Source organism: Henckelia pumila, chromosome 4, assembly GCF_033568475.1.
Source record: "Henckelia pumila isolate YLH828 chromosome 4, ASM3356847v2, whole genome shotgun sequence".
NCBI lineage: Eukaryota > Viridiplantae > Streptophyta > Magnoliopsida > Lamiales > Gesneriaceae > Henckelia > Henckelia pumila.
The window spans coordinates 63385494-63403359 of record NC_133123.1 but is presented as its reverse complement, the minus strand read 5'-3'; the positions used below and the strand labels follow the sequence as shown (position 1 = coordinate 63403359).

Genomic DNA, 17866 nt, shown 5'->3' with positions numbered 1-17866 from the left:
GCTATACGTAGAATCAATATATCGTACAATGATATTTATAACAATTATATCGTGATATTTTATTATTATTTCGTGAGATTTTGATATGATATCGTGAGATTTTGCATTCAATGTATTGTGAGATTTTATAAATTAAAATTTTGTATTAAATTTTTTATGGTATAAAAATTATTGTACAAATTTGGTTGTACATGTAGCATTACTCATCAAATGAAAACCCAAACCCGATATATTTTATTATTATTATTATAAATAACACCATTATCCTAATCACTAATTGCTCGTAAAATATTAAGATTTGGGTCTCAATTCTGCATCTGCTGCGTATATAGCCGCGTACAATATCAACCAATTTCTCCTGTGTCTCAACGTCAACCGCAGAAGCCATTGGATCGAGTTTAGAGGAGATACGTAACGGGTTCTGATCAGATTTTGTGGGAATTGTCGTTTTGATTTCAAATGGTGATGGAAGATAACGAGAGTTGTGGAAGTAGGGTGGTGGAATCGTCGCCGTCGGAAAGCCGGCAGCAGCGGAAGAAGGTCGAGGTTTACAATGAGGTTTTGAGGCGACTCAAGGAAGCCCAACATCCGGAGACGCATGACCCGGCTTTCGACGATCAGCTATGGGCGCACTTTAATCGCCTTCCGGCGAGGTCGGTCGCTTTTTTCACTTTTTTTTTTTTTTAAATCTTGTGTTGTTTATAGCCCCCCATGTATATTCACTTTTTGCGTGTGTGTGTAAAAGTAATAATTCATTTGTATGGAGATGTTTTACCTGTTCTTTTTTCTCAAAAGAGCGAAAAACGAAAGCTTTTCATTTTCTTGTTACGGAACGGATGCAGTTGTCGATGTTTTGATTTTGTTGATTGTTATTATGACGTGTAAGCAAGTTTTTCAGATCTAATCACTATTCATGATATGAATTGATGATGATACATCTTTTTTGTGATGTGTTGCATGTGGAAGATTTTCGTTACTTCTCGGCATATAACACACTTTTTAGCCATTTGATTTGATTTGTGATTACCTTGTGATTCATGGTATTCTTGTTTCGGACACTCCAGGTATGCGATGGATGTGAATGTGGAAAGGGCGGAGGATGTAATCACACACAAGCGACTGCTGCATCTTGCGTGTGATCCTGCTGAACGGCCGGCGTTTGAAGTCCGGCTTGTGCAGGTTGCACCAGTCACTGAAGGGAATATGGGAGATTCAGTCCATTCAAAGTCACCAAAAATGGGGAGGTAACGGCTACGGTTTAGAACTATCTTGAATGGAACACTTAATGATGTCTCATTTGCTACTACATCTATTCGATTATTTACAGCAGTTAGTGCTTTATGTTTTATTTGATGTGCTGATCTACTACCATTTTTTTGGTCAGCATCCATCCCCCACCTGCTTTTGGTTCTTCTCCTAATCTTGAGGCTCTTGCGCTGGAAACTAGCAAACCAGAAAATCCAGATGGAGACAGTGCTGTAAATGGTGGAGGCAAGTTTCTAAGGTATACTTTTTTTAGTTGCCACTCTATTAGGCTTGTACGCATGTACTTGCTCAACCCTTGGAGTTAACAAACAATTCCTAATCGGGTTTAAGCTTTAACATAAAAATAATTTGTGAATCTAATTTTTTTTTTCCAGTCCCTCGTGTTCTTTCGGGCAACAATGTGATTGAGCTTTGATCCGACTCTTTCTATCTTTGCTTGCGACTGTTCACACATCATGCCATTCAATCTCTAATGCATTTTGCTTTATTTGGATTGACATGTGTGTCGTTTTCTTGAACTGTTGATAATTGATCTTAAAGACTACCATTTCATTCAAGTAACCAGGCGTGTTATAGAGTGTGCATTTTAGAACTTACCTCTCCTTGTGGTTAACAATGTAGGCCTATGCATGAGATTACTTTCTCAACAGAAGATAAACCAAAGCTTCTGAGTCAGGTAATTAGTACCCCTTTGGGATGATCACTTGATGTTTGTAGCTCTTGACTGAACTATTCACTTGTGGGCCTTGCAGCTGACCGCTTTTTTAGCTGAAATTGGGCTTAACATTCAGGAAGCACATGCCTTCTCCACAGTGGATGGCTATTCACTAGATGTCTTTGTTGTTGATGGCTGGCCGCTCGAGGTAATTCATTTTTTATCTCCAATCTCTAGTCCAAACTGCTTCTTTCACTTTGTCTATCCAACTTGGTTTTTTATTATTCGTTCTTAATATTTTTTACATCCATTCATCTTCACGAGCATTGTACTTTCTCGGAGCAATGTTGTTTTTCTCTTCCTCGAAGTTTCTTGATCAATAGTTTTTACCTTGTATAAATGCCTTGAACATTATGAAGCAGTTGGTTGTGAAGAACTAGTGAGCGAAAGTATCGGTTATCTTCTTGGTTTGGACTTTGGTTTATTTATATCTTTTATTGATGGCTTTTTGAATAATATTTGTAGATGTCTGCACATATGTAATTTCTCCTTTAAAAGAATATAGTAGATTTGAGTGTCTGTAATTTTTGCTAATAGATGAACTTTGGAAGGTCTGAAACGTGCTTGTATTGCTGTCAACCAAACTCGATTTTAGGTTCTAGAAACCAAATGGTCCTCTGCAGGGCCTTTATCCATTAACTGGTAAAATTTTAACTGACCATTTAATATTTTCACTTTTCAGGAGGTTGAACAACTCCGAACTGCTGTTGAAAAACAAGTCTTGAAGTTCGAGGTAATTTTTCTTAAGCTCGCTTTGCTCATGTTAGATTAGTACGAGAGAGTAAAAATACTGCAACTGTTATTTAGATGATTTGTTCATAGTATTTAATTTTGTATTACTAGTGATTTTCAAGTGCTGTTCAGTATGTTTGCTACTGAAGATAGGGCCATAGGGGTTGGGTGAAGCTTGTATGTGAATTTTCAACTGGGCATGTCTTCTCTGATGCTGTTATCATGATCTATGTTTTGTATTTCTTGCAGAAAAATTCTTGGCCCAATCCACAATCTTTACCTCCTCTTGGCGAGTGTGAGAAAATGGAGTTCAAATGTGAATCTGATCATTTGAAAATACCTACCGATGGCACTGATGTATGGGAGATTGATCCCCAGTTTTTGAAATTTGAATCCAAAGTAGCATCAGGCTCATATGGTGATCTGTAAGTATAAGATATGCTTCTTTTAAAGCTCATGCTTGTGGTTAAGCGCTCATTCATTTGAAAAATTGTTTCAGATACAAAGGTACTTACTGCAGTCAGGAAGTAGCAATCAAAATTCTCAAGACGGAGCGATTGAATACAGAATTGCAGAAGGAGTTTGCACAAGAAGTATATATAATGAGGTTGTTTTTTTTAATCTTTTGATATATTTCTTATGCATCGTTCAACCACCTGTATTAGGCAAACTGTTCACGGTCGAGTGGCCAAAAGTTAAAGCTATGTTTGATTTCACTTTCAAACCACTTTTTCAGTTTTTTTGTTTCCTGATAATAAAGATATCACACTTTCACCTCATTTTCTTAAACATTTTCATCATATTCCATATTTTTTTATAAATCATTATTCCAATTAAACTTCGCCTATTCCCAAAAATAATTATGTTACTATCTAATCATTCATTTGATTATATTTTCAAAAATCGAAATTCCATAAAGTAAGAAAACGGAATCAAGCATAATATACTCCCACCACATATTTTCAGAGAACACATTGTGGAAAACACTGGAAATGAATCCAAACTTAGCCTTAATTGTTTCTTCCTTGATTTTACTTCCTGTGAATGCATACAATTTTTAATTATTGTTAGGACAACTATCTTTTCTGGTAGGACTTTGATGTTGATTCATTTGCCCATGTTAACTTATGCTTAATTGCTTATGAGTTGTTCTGAATTGAAGTCATTACTTTCACGGTCATTGTCCTTCGTCTTTTCCTTTTATTCTTACTTTATCAGTATGCATTTCTTGTAGAAAAGTCCGGCACAAAAATGTTGTGCAGTTCATAGGAGCATGTACTAAACCTCCAAACTTGTGTATTGTCACAGGTATTTGTCAACGTTGTAACCATAGCTTTTTTAAATGTTTATTTTGGATACCATTTTTATTCTTTCAACTGGGAATCTTTGGCTCAAAATTTTTTTTGTTTTGTGCTTCCTTATTTAATTGCAGAGTTCATGTCGGGAGGGAGTGTTTATGATTATTTACACAAGCAAAGAGGTACTTTTAAGCTTCCATCTTTACTTAAAGTAGCAATTGACGTATCAAAGGGGATGAACTATTTGCATCAGAACAATATCATTCACAGAGACCTGAAGGCTGCAAATCTGTTGATGGATGAAAATGAAGTGAGTGTTAAACACTTCAAATGCGTTAAATCATCTTTGATCAAACTTATGACAATAATTTTATTTGTAGAATTCTGCTCTTTACTTGCACCTCACGGGTTCATCCATGTTAATACTGGATCTTTGTGAAGCAATCTGTGTAATATATTATGGGTCTATCCATAATAACCTTTGTTTTATCGGTTTATCTTCAACTTGGAAAAAAAATCATTTGAACTGGATATGCTGCATATAGGAGGAAAAAAACAGTTATTCTGAAATTTTGAGATGAATTGTTTGTGACCTTGTTAGCCCATCGTATCTATCAGCTTTTCCAGGTATCTAGGGATTTCATCTTCTATAATTTGAATTCCAGAAAAGCTTTGTCATTTCTCATGACATGTGGATTATCAAGTTTTGTGATGTCTGCAATTTTATGCTCTGTAGTTGTAAAGATCTCAAAGCAGCTTTTGTTTTAGGTTGTTAAGGTTGCTGACTTCGGGGTGGCCAGAGTGAAAGCAGAAACAGGTGTTATGACTGCTGAAACAGGGACATATCGGTGGATGGCTCCTGAGGTGTTCTCTTTTATGCTTTTTCTACTCTGCAATTTTCTAGTGAATATTGTCGCACGTATTCTAGTTGGATATTTTTGTGCTTTTAGAGTTTGCTAACTCAGTAGTTATCTCTTGAAGGTCATAGAACACAAACCTTACGACCATAAGGCCGATGTATTTAGCTTTGGCATAGTTCTGTGGGAACTACTCACAGGAAAGGTAGTACTAACTTGTTTTTTGAAATCTTGGGATCAGTATTCTTCTGGCTCGCTTCGGGCTAAGTGTTTTTTTATTTTGGCTTATCAGCTTCCTTACGAGTACTTGACACCTCTACAAGCGGCAGTTGGAGTGGTCCAAAAGGGCCTGCGGCCAACTATTCCTAAGCACACTAATCCAAAGCTCACTGAGCTGCTTGAGAGATGCTGGCAGCAAGATCCATCTTTGAGACCCGACTTTTCTGAACTAACAGAAATCTTACAGAAGATATCCAAAGAGGTATTTATATCATTCAGTGCATTCAGCTTGCTAAAATTGTCTTTTAAGGTTTAGATGTCATTCGCTAGTGCATACTCATGATGTCGATTAATTTACCTGCACAATGGACAGGTGGGCGACGATGGAGAAGGCCGAAAGGAGAAATCTGGAGGATTCTTTTCTGCTCTGCGACGAGGACATCATCATTGATGAGAAAACTTGAATTTAAAGTCATTTACCAATCTCTCTGATTTAACTTCATCTGCAATGTACAGAATGTTTTCTTTCCGTTTCATTAGATGTTTTTTTCCTTCAAAGTAAATGTTCACGATTTTTTTAATTTTATTTTCAGATATTTGTTATCAAGGTCTTGAGATATAATTTATCTGAATTAATGGGCATCATAACTGATGTTCTTTTTTCCATTCTTTTTTGTTTATCATTAATCCACTTCTCTTGATCATTTTGTTAACAGATACTGTTCTTCCACGAATGAAAGGACGTATGTTTTTAGTGCAAATCTTTTGGTGCTGTGCATTGTTGGTCGAGGGTTGAGTACTTGGTATCGTGGTGGATTTATCTAATCACAATAGATAATGGATATTTTCTTCCTTCTTTTTTTACGGGGTGAAGCATATAACTTATGTATTGAAGTATTTGGATTTGGACTATTAAGGAATTTAATATAAAAACTTTTAGCTCTTTTAAAAATTATATATAAAAAAAAAACATACAATTATTCATTTACCCATCAAAATAAATTTCAATATTTTAAATATAATCTGGTAGTCTTTACTAAATTTAAACAATATTACTACTATAAAAATTAGGATATTAATATGATGAAGTTTAGTTTTTTGCATCATTATTATTAGAAAAATTAACAGAACATAAAAAAAATTAAAAGACATGTCTATACTATTATATAAAAGTTGAGTATCTTATAGTAACTAATTTTTGGTGTGTCAAAAATCATCTTTTAATTTTACTCTTTTTTGTCCACCTTTTTCTCAACATCTTTTTCCTACACCTTTTCCACCTTTTCTTCAATCAAATAGTATCATGTTTGTTTTATAATTAATTTATCATGTATATATCTCAAATATCAAATTGATAATATTAGCATATTAAATCTATATTATCTTTCAATAATTAATTTTTATTTACCATAAAAACTCATAAAATATTATATATTATATGACACACGCAACTGTGTGTGCTTCCATCGCTAGTAAATAATAAAATATTAACATAATATAAAAGATATTTTGACAGTTCTACGAAGTTTTATCTGTAAGACGAATAAACCTTATTAATATTTACAATATAAAACAATATTTTTCATAAATGATCTAAATAAGATATTTGTATCACAAAATTGACTGGTACACGGTCTCCCTGAGGAGTGTTTGTGAAAGCGAAAATCTTGAGTTCACCTCAAAATGAAAATCAAATTTATTATTCCTATTAATTATAATTAAAAGAAATAAAAATATGCAACATCCACATTAAATCTATTCGTTTTGTGTATATGATTCTACCACACGCTGACACGCATGCTACTAGTACTATATCATCATAACGAATTACACAAGCATATTACTGTTTTTTTTAGAGTGACACTCCTGTGAGACGGTCTCATCCGTGAGACGGGTCAACCATACCCATATTTATAATAATAACTAATATTTTTGGCATAAATCGTAATACTTTTTAATGGATAACCCATACAAGAGACTCGTCTCATAAAAATGACCCTTGAGACCGTCTCATAGGAGTTTTTGCCTTTTTTTAAAAGTTGTGGTGACACCGACCTATTCTTCGATTAATATTTACGATGAAATAGTTAAGTTTGAATACATAATCATCTTACAAAATTGACTCATATAAATATTGTTTTATATGAGTTTTTGCGTTTATAAAATGACAAAAACTGATATGAGATGGTCTCAAGGGTCATTTTTTGAGGCGGGTCTCTTATATAAGTTATCCATTAAAAAATATTACATTTTTTGTCAAAAAAATATTACTTATTATTATAAATATGGGTAGGTTGACCCATCTCATAGATGAGACCATCTCACAAGACTGTTACTCTTATAAAATTAATTTGAGTGCCCGTATCATAAGAATTTTTTATTTTGTATTTGTTTAGTAATAATTATGTAAAGCATCAAATCTAATTATATGATTTTCGACCCCAATATTAATTTATCTTATTTCCATAAATTCATACATTATATCCAAATAAACATGGAAAATAAAATATTTATTCCTTACATGAGTGTGTGTGTATTATGTATCCATCATGTAACCTTGTCAAAACTCGAAACCGAAGAGTTCTCGTCTTCCGATCTTGATTATACAGACAACCCAGAAAGGGAATAATATATATTCTCAATTTCCGTTTCTCCATTAGAGATTCTTCATTAATTTCTGTTTCCCAGTGATGGACTTTTCTTCGTCTTTCAAGAATTCATTCAAATCCCGCAAGCATGGCAGAAGGATTTCTGCAGGCAGCGCCACAGAAGACGAAGCCAGATTCGAGAATCAGCCCATTTTGTCGGATCACCGCCGGGAATCATCCGACTCCGCCGCCCACCACCGCATGGCGGGGGGATCTTCAGAATTCATCGTTAAAATCGACGGCGGCAGTGATCGACCAGCCGCAGCCACAGGCCCCGTTAACAAGAACATTTGGCGGGAATCGAGCCTGGAATTCTGGGGTGAAGGTGGGGACGGCGCCATGCAGAAAGGAGGAGTCTCTTTTTGTGAGGAGCCTCCACTGAAGCTGATCGGCCAGTTCTTGAATAAACAGAAGGCTGCGGGAGTGGAAACTTCCCTGGACATGGATTTGGAAATGGATGAGCTTCGCCGTGATAATCAAACTAATAATACAGCATTCCCTCTTAATTGCGGTTCTTTTAAGGATCAGTCTCAGAATAACAGGTTTGATGATTATAGTAGCTATCCGACTTCAAAGGAGCTCAGAGTTTCTTTCCAGGATTATCAAGACTCTGGAGGTATTAATGTGGTTGATATAGGCCCTGATGAACAAGAAAGTTCAAGAAGAAACGATGGATCCTCTTCTGATGAGGATGATAATCTAGATCACAGAAGGGCTAACAGGAGACGATCGACGAATGTGGCGAATAATTTTGAAAACGGTGATGAGAGTCAGGTATTGAGGTGCACCTCATTTCAGAGGAAAGTTACTAAGCTAGGCAGGATGAAGACTAAGTCTAGGTTGATGGACCCGCCTGAGATACCCGATAGAAGGTCCGGTGTCGTCAGATCAGGCCCAATCCGATCTGGGATTCTAGGGAGAGCTTCCGGGATGATCACGATGCCGAGGGATGATGAAGAGGATGACCCCTTGTTTGATGAAGATCTTCCTGATGACTACAAGAAGGCTAAATTTGATGCATTGACAATAGCACAATGGATCAGTCTTATTCTTATCGTCACGGCTTTGGTATGTACTCTTGTCATTTCGAAGTGGAAGAGAAAGAAATTCAGGGGATTGAGTCTGTGGAAATGGGAGATGCTGGTTTTTGTTTTGATATGTGGGAGACTGGTGTCTGGTTGGGGGATTAGGGTAGCGGTCTTCTTTGTTGAGAGAAACTTTTTCATGCGTAAAAGGGTTTTGTATTTCGTTTACGGGATCCGAAAGGCTGTTCAGAACTGCATCTGGTTGGGGTTGGTTCTCATTTCTTGGCATTACATGCTCGATCAGAAGATTGAGGGGAACAATGAGTTTCTTCGGTATGTTAACAAGTTGATGATATGTATGCTGGTGGGTACTATGCTGTGGCTGGTGAAGACCCTTATGGTAAAAGTTCTTGCTTCTTCATTTCACGTCAGCACATTCTTCGATCGCATCCAAGAAACGCTGTTCAATCAGTATGTGATTGAGACATTATCTGGCCCTCCCTTGATAGAGATACAGTCTCTCCAGGAGGAAGAAGAGCGAACTATGGCTGAGGTTTCGAGGCTTCAAAATGCAGGGGCGACTCTTCCACCCGAGCTTAGAACACCATCTTTTCTACCTCTAAAGAGTGAGAAGTTCACAAGTAACTCACCGGGGGGGCTGCCCCCGAAACAGTTAAAGGGAGTGAGCTTCAAGATTTCTGGGCATACACCTAAAAACAAAGAAGATAAAGGTCTGTCAATTGATAAACTTCATAAATTGAATAACAAGAATGTTTCTGCTTGGAATATGAAAAGATTGATGAATACTGTGAAGCATGGGGTTATCTCCACTTTGGATGAACAAGTGTTCGATAGTTCTCAAGGGGACGAAGCTGCCACACAGATCAAGAGCGAATATGAAGCTAAAGTTGCAGCCCGGAAAATTTTTCGAAATGTGGCTAAGCCTGGTGCCAAGTGAGTCTTACACACTTCTCTCTCTCTGTTTACATGGCTGATTCTACATTGTTGTTTTAGCAACAATTCTAATAGCTATACACTTTTCATATGATTGTAACCACTGGTATTTCATATATTAAGCTGCTAGTATTATTCGAGCGTGGTCTTAACATAATTTTGCCAGCTTGTTATTCAAAGATTCAAGCACTTCATTTATATATATTGTGCAGGTTCATCAACCCTATAGATCTGATGCGTTTCTTGCGGGAAGAAGAGGCTTTGAAGACCTTGAATGTGATTGAAGGATCAACTGAAAGTGAAAAAATCAGCAAAGCATCCTTGAAAAGTTGGGTGGTACGAATAACACATGACTAAAAGTAGATCTGCTGTAAAAAAAAAAATTCATATATGGACGTTGTTCCAGAATATTTCATGATGAAAACTGAATAAACTTGCGTCAGTTTTATGATGATCATGCCGGATTTATGCAGGTCAATGCCTTCCGGGAACGAAAAGCTCTCGCCCTGACGCTAAACGACACAAAAACAGCAGTTAACAAGCTACATCAGATGGTGAATGTCATAGTCGGCATTGTCATCCTCGTGATCTGCCTCGTGATTCTTGAAATCGCGACGAGCAAGTTTCTGCTATTCATAAGTTCCCAGATCGTGGTTGTGGCATTTGTATTCGGAAACACTTGCAAGACGGTCTTTGAAGCTGTCATATTCGTATTCGTTATGCATCCTTTCGATGTAGGTGATCGATGCGAGATTGATGGAGTTCAGGTAACACAAAAAAGATGACAGATCAGATAACTTTTTTGTTCCACTTGCTTACTGGAAAATTCACCTCATTTTCGAATGTTTCAGATGATTGTGGAAGAAATGAACATCTTGACTACGGTTTTCTTGAGATACGACAATCAAAAGATATTATATCCGAATGTAACTCTTGCAACAAAGCCAATAAGCAATTACTACCGCAGTCCAGATATGGGTGATTCCGTCGATTTTATCGTCCATATGGCCACACCACTAGAGAAGATTGCTGTGATAAAGCAAAGAATAACAAGGTATATACTGTTTCATGCTTTATTATTGGCTCATGAAATTTCAAGAACTCCCTAAAACTGTTTGCACGCTTCGCATTTCTTTGTTATGCAATTGCTTACTGTTGAATTTTTAAATAAATAGTAATACAGTGAACGTATTTCAAACTCTGTTATACGGTATCCGAATTCCAACATTTACCTCTATTTTGCAAATAACGCAGTTACATTGAGAACAAAAGTGAACACTGGTACCCTTCACCATCAGTAGTATTGATGAATCTTGAAGACCTGCATAGATTGAAACTCTCGGTATGGATGAGACACCGAATGAACCACCAGGATATGGGAGAAAGGTGGAAGAGACGAGCCATTTTCGTGGAAGAGATGGTCAAGATTTTCAAAGAGTTCGACATACAGTACCGTCTGTATCCAGTCGACATCAACATTCGAGCAATGCCTCCTCTTAACTCCAGCAGGATCCCTTCAACATGGCCCCCACCTCCAGTCAACTGAATCTTTTTGAATCGCAGCAATAATAGCAGATAGGAAAATTTTGTAGAGTTTTCAAATTGTAGAATAATGCATATTTCAGGAATGAGAATGATGATTGCTTGCTTTTGCAACAGAAATTGAATAAGATGATCATTTTTGCCTCTCTGTTATTTTCGTACACCATTTACACCGCATAGTAAACTACAAAGTGTTAAATATTTGCTGTTAATACTTTGAGAGGATCAAGGAATCATGTTGGAATCGTCACGACATAACCAATCCTTGAATACTTTTCCTTTGGTGATGAAACACCCAGTGTTCTTCCTATCAATCCTCAACGGGCATTTCATTCTAATCATCATTTCCTTTATCAATCCTTTCACAGGTGATTCTCCTCTTTTAGAACTATGCTTTCCGGACCCACAAACCACAAGTATTTCAGTTGGAGTCCCATAATTTCCAGCATAAAACCTCTGTTTTAGCTCATCAAACCACTGTAGCATCATCAAATACGCGGTGCTCAAATGCATTCCGTGCAAATCAAGCTTCAACTCAGAAGATCCCCACTCCATAGCCTGATCAAGAACTGATGATTTCGCCAATTCAAGAATCAAATCAGCCTCGTCTTCATTCAAACTACCCACCAACTCGTTGATTGACAGAGGTACATTTTTCAAATCTCTAAGCAATAAGAGAAGGCTTGGACATGAATTTAGAGCAGAATTATAAGTTCTAATTGATGAAATGACGCTCGAACCTCTCATTTTCTTCAACCATGAGAGCATATCAGAAAGCTTATTTTGAGCTCCAAATGATGAAAGCACCATGTTACAGCAAACTGTGTCCACATCAAAACCACCATCCTCCATCTGAACCACACATCGCTTCATATCTTCAAGATTTCCCGTTTGTCCATAGCCATACACAAGAGATCTCAACTCAAAACCAGATGGCTTTAAGCCCATTTCTCTCATTTCTTGAATCAAATTCTCAGCTCCATCTGGAAATCCCATTTCACAAAATCCCCCTATCATCGACTCATACCCTCTCTGCTTAATGTATACAGAAGATGATTGAAACACAAGCTGACTTAATTCTGCGCATAAATCAAGAAATCCCTCAATGGACTTGTGCTTAGCATGAGATGCTACTAAATTACAATAAAACATACAAAGATCCCTCTCCTTAAACCTCAGCTTCAAAACTGTTTCAGAGAATAAATTTTCTGCTTCACCGAACCTTTCTTGCTTGTATAGAGAAGCAATCAAATCCGCCACCAGCTTAGCATTCCAGATGAACCATGTTTCTTGTCTAATTATCGAGTACAGCTACATTTGCATTAAAACAATAAATTTTTGTCCTAAAAATTTACCAAAACTTAGGTAAAGAGTCACGGATACTACTTACAGGAAAAGCAAGAATACGGAGGCGGGAGTGGGAGTTGGAGGGTGAGAGGAGATGGGAGAGGGTGTTGAGTGCCACGTGCTTGGAAGAAGAGGCGACGAATTTGCGGAGTAAGCCAATGGTGGCTGCCGGATCTTCGGCGATGGCGAGGGCCGAGAGCAAGTGCTCACCTTGTTTCGTTAGCGTGCATGCTACCGGCCGAAATAGGCACCTCCGGAGGCGGAAACGACTGGGAACTGGTGGCGCTGACGGCGGAAACCCGCCACCGCCGATTATCATCCCTTATGTCAACTGTTCTTTAATCAAAATAAAATATTACGTCCACTCACACGACGTTTTGAGATCCCCAATTAGAAGAACACTTTATTTTTTAAAATTTTGGAATTATAAAATTATACTCTTGTTGAAAATTGTAGGCCAAACCATTTCTTTATTATTTTTAATATTTGTTAAATGAGATAACGTTTCAAAAAAAATCCAAAAACTGAGACACTCAATTTTGAGATACTAATATCTATATGGATTATATGTGAGATCGTTTTACAAGATATTTCTGTTAAATATATTCTCAAAATTATCAATGTTTTAATTTGGGCAAACTTTGGATAAATAGTCACGTAACCAATGTCATATTATTTATGTCTTCGTTGTGAACCGAGTAAAAATCTTATTCGAAAGAGTAGACGAAGAAATAAGGATAATCAAGATAAATAAATTTTATTAATTGCCAAATTTTCTTGTAAAACAACAAATGCAGAATCATACAGCGTATGCCATATAATATTTACACATTCTTCTCAACATAAATAAATGGAATTATCATATACAAATTGACACTAACTTCACGAGCCCTGGCGAAATGCACGACGAATACGAGTCAAACGTATAGTAGTACTTAGGCCAATGTGCATGGCTGATTCCGTCGTCTTGACAAAACTGGGAGAATCTTGACCATTGTACTCAAAAGGAAACCGATGAACTGCACATTATAACATAATAGCATATTATTAGCATTTAAATAAAATTTTCAGATTTTTTGTTGCAAATTTGAGGCAAAGATTCGTGCTTACCCAAGAAAGACCAACGCAAAAAATGCTGAAACCAGGGAAATTAAATGGAGCGGAGTCGGACAAGAATAATGCTGGAGTTAGAAGAACACGTTTAAAATGTTAGTTTGAGATAGGTGTTTACAGCCTTCTACCTACATGAATTCGAGAATAAGAAAGTAAGTATTGTTTCAAGAATCACCTGAAAGAGGACTGAAAATTAATGGAGATGCGACGTTGGCTAATGCTGCTATGCCCAAAATGCATCCTTGAGCGATACCCTGTTCATAGGGTCCGACTTGTTTTGAAATAATGCATCTTATCTGTGAGTTTGAGAAACAATTCTTTTAATCAGCAATAAGTTACCATAACAGTGAAAACAGAGTGATTGATAATGTATTATGAGTAACTCACGCTAGGACTTGCAAGGCTAAGGAGGAGGCCCAATAAAGCAGAAGCATAAGGTACCTGCAGATTGTGAAATTTAATGATGAGAACGATGCCACGGTTCTGAACCACATAAGTCCAGCTAACTCAAATTCATAAATAAAATTGTAGATGGCACCAAATAGCTTACCCATGGTGCCCAAGCTATGCTGTCCAGTAGCATCTGCACAAAACCAGAAACCAAAATGTTATTTTGCTACCACATATTTATTGCAAATAAATAGAGGGCTTAGAAGTTGGAAGGTGTGGTTACATTAACAAATCCAGCGAAAAGTCCTAAACAAAGCAGTGTCTCCTCTCCAAGGAGTGAGCCCAAAATGGGCATCAAGACCATCTGCACGAGTTTCAAGAATTCGTGAGCAAAACAAATCCAGTGCATCTAACAAGTACCACTTAAAATTTGATGAGGAAACACCAACAATTATGACATAACATATTAAAAATTGGCGATTTGAAATTACATTTGATATGGTTGCTGTAATGTAGGTAATGAGCCATATATCAGCGAATTGGTCTTTGTTGAAGTGGAAACGTGCCTTCAAGAAATACTGCAGTAAAGAAAGGTAACAACAATGTAAGCACTGAACAAAGACATTTTACATCATATAACTACAAATTATCAGCACATGTAACCAACGATCTTATGTCACATGAATGTAGAGAAAGAGAGTACCATCAAGAAAGCTTGAATCCCTGCCTCTGCCAGGCTATTGAAGAAAGCAACAAATGATGCTAGCGAAAATGTAACACTGCAATATGAGGATCACAGATTATAACCAGTCATGATTAACATTTCATCAAACCAATAACAAAGAGAAATCCATTAAAAAACACTATCTTCAGATTCTTCACATTCAAGAGGATTGCAAAAATCTGAAATGTAACATTACCTGCTACTCAACAAGCGAATTATATGCTTTGGCAAAGATATTTTCTTGATGGTCTCTGTGTTTTCCAATGCTTCATTAACAGCTTCACTTTTTTCATTCCCTGGCTTCAAGATTGGTTCCTCCAGAGGTTCAATATCATGAGTGGTGTCCTTGAGAAAAATTCTCATGTACACAACTGCAGCTACAGATGAAACTGCTGCTACCTGAATGGTGATGCAATCGGAAGTTTAGTTCAATTCATATATCTTTGATTTTGCCCAAAATGGGATGGCACATTCAATTGAACAAAAATCAACTCAATATGCAAACAAAGAGAGAAGAGAGACCTGAAAAATTTGAGCAGTCGGAAGTAATCGAGCGGCTAATGTTCCGAAAACTGTTGCAGCAGATATTACACCAGAAAACATTCCAAAAGCAGAGACACGCTTCCCCTCCGATACGTTATCCGCCTGAAATATCATGTAACTCTCTTGAGTATAAACATTATCAGGTAAATCCGCTCGCAACTCGATTCGTAATTTTGCTCTTGCAATGGAAAAACAGAGAAATATCCGTAACAATTACCACATAACCGAGAGAAAGGCAAATAACGCCTCCGTCGCAAACCATGGATGTTATGGTCCTCAAAGCATAGTATACATAGAAGAATTCAGTATTTCTCTTCACCGCCAATATCGCTGCACATTTACGAATCAAAATTTTGAGTAAAAACTACGCCAAAAGATACAACTATCGAAAAATTGACTTCACGAGCTGAATCAGTGCGGAAAAAAAAGACATGGAAAGAATCGAAATCACGCACAGAAAGGAATAGTGGAGAGAATCATGGGGATCGTGAGCAAACTTTTCCGACCATAGACATCGGATAAATTCCCAATCAGCGGCGTCAAAATCACAGAACCTAATCCTCCAATCTGCATTACAAATTACACAAAACCGTTAACTTCAATAAGATTATATGATTCATAACCATCCAAAAATGAAAGCATTACTTCGAATCGAACGAGTTTCTGTTTCTAAAATTCGAATTTTGCTCATCGTTCCTCCAATCATCACTTCCACTTTCGCTGAAGTTGTTTTGTTTGTTTGTTTGTATTTCTTTCTTTTTTTTTTTTTTTTTTTTTCTCTGTGAAAAATTTTGTTCTCTACAATGGGCTTTGTTTATTATGGATTTACAGTTCCTGGGCTAGGCTTTAAGTCAAAGATTTGGGGCCTCAAATTTAAATTTATTTAAAATTAGTAAAAGATATGAACCTTAAATATCGCATATTAGTACGATATAATATATTAATATCATATTTCATTGTTTTATATCGATTTTCAAATGTGAAAAAACATATAGGAGTGTAAAAATATTTTTATGTGGATCATTGAGAGCAAATAAATATTTTTTTTGACAGAGATCGAATACACACTTAAGTTTCACTTCAAGGATTTAAAACAAATTTATCTTTTTATTGTCATATTTATTTATTTATTTATATTATATTTATATTTGACTATGTACAAGATTTGAAGGGTTCAATGATACGAAATACATAATAACTTGTAAGCATGTATATGGTAAAATATATTAATGATTGAGTATTTGATTTGTTATTTAGTGACAATCAAGTGGAATTTCCTAATAAATGAATTATCATTTTTTTTTTAATTTTAACAATCATCATAAAACATATGCAGACCCAGTCAAAATTAGTTGACATATACACACCCACTTCATGATAATATAATATATAATTATAGGACAATGTTTTTCTTATCCGCCCATACACGATATCCATAGCCAATTTTTGAACCCCGTAATTATTGATAGGATCATAATCAAATTACTCACTTGAAGAGTTCTAATAACAAAAATATATATCAAAACTTTGATATTTTGAACCTATTTTATCATAAAACATATGATAAAATATCCGATCAAAATATGGTGCGTGAGCGTACACACAAGCACGTACATAAAAGAACTAGAGGAGCAAATACAGGCGCCGGCCGTTCGAACATTTTAAGCATACATATATAATGAGCAGTAGTTTTGATCACATAGCCAACTATCATGGACAACTACGTGAGCAACAACTGACGTGACAATCACTTATTGGATATACATGGTGCCACGTCAGCTGTTATCCATGGTAGTTGCCTATATGATCTAAACTATAATGAGCAGTACTACATGTGTGTCTATATATATGTGTTTAAAATACATACACACTCAACAGTATATATAACATATTCATGCAAAAAAAAAAAAAACACACACACACACAGAGACAAATATTTAAATATAATGAACATACCGCCTGCTGGAAGCCTGTGAGATAAATGGCGAGGGAGCATTCATCTTCTCCGGGGCAAACCGCCCCGAGCGTGACGTCCGCGATCGTGGGATTCACCAACAAAGACGCGAAATACGACAGAAATATAGACACGAATAGGTGGATCAAATTCTTCCAGTTGTCCATTCTAATTGGATATATTGATTCAAATCTGCTTCTGTGCACGTACAGAATTGAAGAATGGAAAATGGAGAGAATTAAAGAAAACACCTTTTTTTTTAATTTGGTTTGTACTGAATTATATAAACAAAATGGAGAAAACAAGATAAATGTTTGAAGAGTTTGAATGAATTGGGGGGATTATATATACAGCTAAGCCAGGCCAACTGCCGAAAGAATCAGCGTGGGGTTCTTGCCACGCAACAACATAGTTGAGATATCATATATTATTAAATTATTTTTATTTTTTTTTTAAAAAAAAAACCAAGTCTTCGAAAGTAGATATTATTACTTGGTAATATGTATAGCAGTAGGTTGACCTGAATTTGGTGGTAACAA

The 17866-nt window shown here is 36.3% G+C and overlaps 4 protein-coding genes across 7 annotated transcripts; 2 read left to right on the top strand and 2 right to left on the bottom strand.

Moving 5' to 3' along the window:
* Positions 1 to 275: 275 nt before the first annotated feature.
* LOC140894725 (serine/threonine-protein kinase STY46) lies at positions 276 to 6012 on the top strand. 3 transcript variants are annotated; one of them, XR_012153914.1, is made up of 15 exons: positions 276 to 653; positions 1065 to 1244; positions 1385 to 1504; positions 1888 to 1942; positions 2019 to 2129; positions 2664 to 2714; positions 2963 to 3138; positions 3213 to 3320; positions 3948 to 4021; positions 4146 to 4321; positions 4780 to 4875; positions 4993 to 5073; positions 5161 to 5349; positions 5461 to 5597; positions 5804 to 6012. XR_012153914.1 is itself a non-coding variant. In XM_073303319.1 (15 exons), the coding sequence occupies exons 1-14, from the start codon at positions 460 to 462 to the stop codon at positions 5536 to 5538; spliced, it is 1689 nt and encodes a 562-aa protein (XP_073159420.1). In that variant the 5' UTR covers positions 276 to 459; the 3' UTR covers positions 5539 to 5558; positions 5804 to 6012. The 3 variants fall into 3 exon arrangements, 2 of the variants coding, with proteins under 2 accessions (XP_073159420.1, XP_073159419.1); XM_073303319.1 differs by having other exon boundaries at positions 5461 to 5558; XM_073303318.1 differs by lacking the exon at positions 5804 to 6012 and having other exon boundaries at positions 5461 to 5690.
* Positions 6013 to 7816: 1804 nt separating this feature from the next.
* LOC140863170 (mechanosensitive ion channel protein 6-like) lies at positions 7817 to 11276 on the top strand. Its single transcript, XM_073266386.1, has 6 exons — positions 7817 to 9401; positions 9444 to 9714; positions 9927 to 10050; positions 10188 to 10481; positions 10566 to 10768; positions 10969 to 11276. Exons 1-6 carry the CDS (start codon positions 7937 to 7939, stop codon positions 11258 to 11260), a joined length of 2649 nt encoding a protein of 882 aa, XP_073122487.1. The 5' UTR covers positions 7817 to 7936; the 3' UTR covers positions 11261 to 11276.
* An 11-nt stretch (positions 11277 to 11287) lies between these two features.
* LOC140863171 (pentatricopeptide repeat-containing protein At2g17033) lies at positions 11288 to 12993 on the bottom strand. The gene is made up of 2 exons (XM_073266387.1): positions 12647 to 12993; positions 11288 to 12567 (listed from the first exon to the last, which is right to left on the bottom strand). Exons 1-2 carry the CDS (start codon positions 12920 to 12922, stop codon positions 11482 to 11484), a joined length of 1362 nt encoding a protein of 453 aa, XP_073122488.1. The 5' UTR covers positions 12923 to 12993; the 3' UTR covers positions 11288 to 11481.
* A 348-nt stretch (positions 12994 to 13341) lies between these two features.
* On the bottom strand, positions 13342 to 17642 carry LOC140865060 (uncharacterized). Of its 2 annotated transcripts, none has more exons than XM_073269562.1 (13): positions 17330 to 17642; positions 15829 to 15940; positions 15591 to 15703; positions 15353 to 15475; positions 15027 to 15229; positions 14810 to 14885; positions 14598 to 14684; positions 14390 to 14470; positions 14267 to 14299; positions 14104 to 14157; positions 13892 to 14012; positions 13714 to 13784; positions 13342 to 13622 (listed from the first exon to the last, which is right to left on the bottom strand). In XM_073269562.1, the coding sequence occupies exons 1-13, from the start codon at positions 17492 to 17494 to the stop codon at positions 13539 to 13541; spliced, it is 1323 nt and encodes a 440-aa protein (XP_073125663.1). In that variant the 5' UTR covers positions 17495 to 17642; the 3' UTR covers positions 13342 to 13538. The 2 variants fall into 2 exon arrangements, with proteins under 2 accessions (XP_073125663.1, XP_073125664.1); XM_073269563.1 differs by lacking the exon at positions 17330 to 17642 and adding an exon at positions 16019 to 16151.
* Positions 17643 to 17866: the final 224 nt, after the last annotated feature.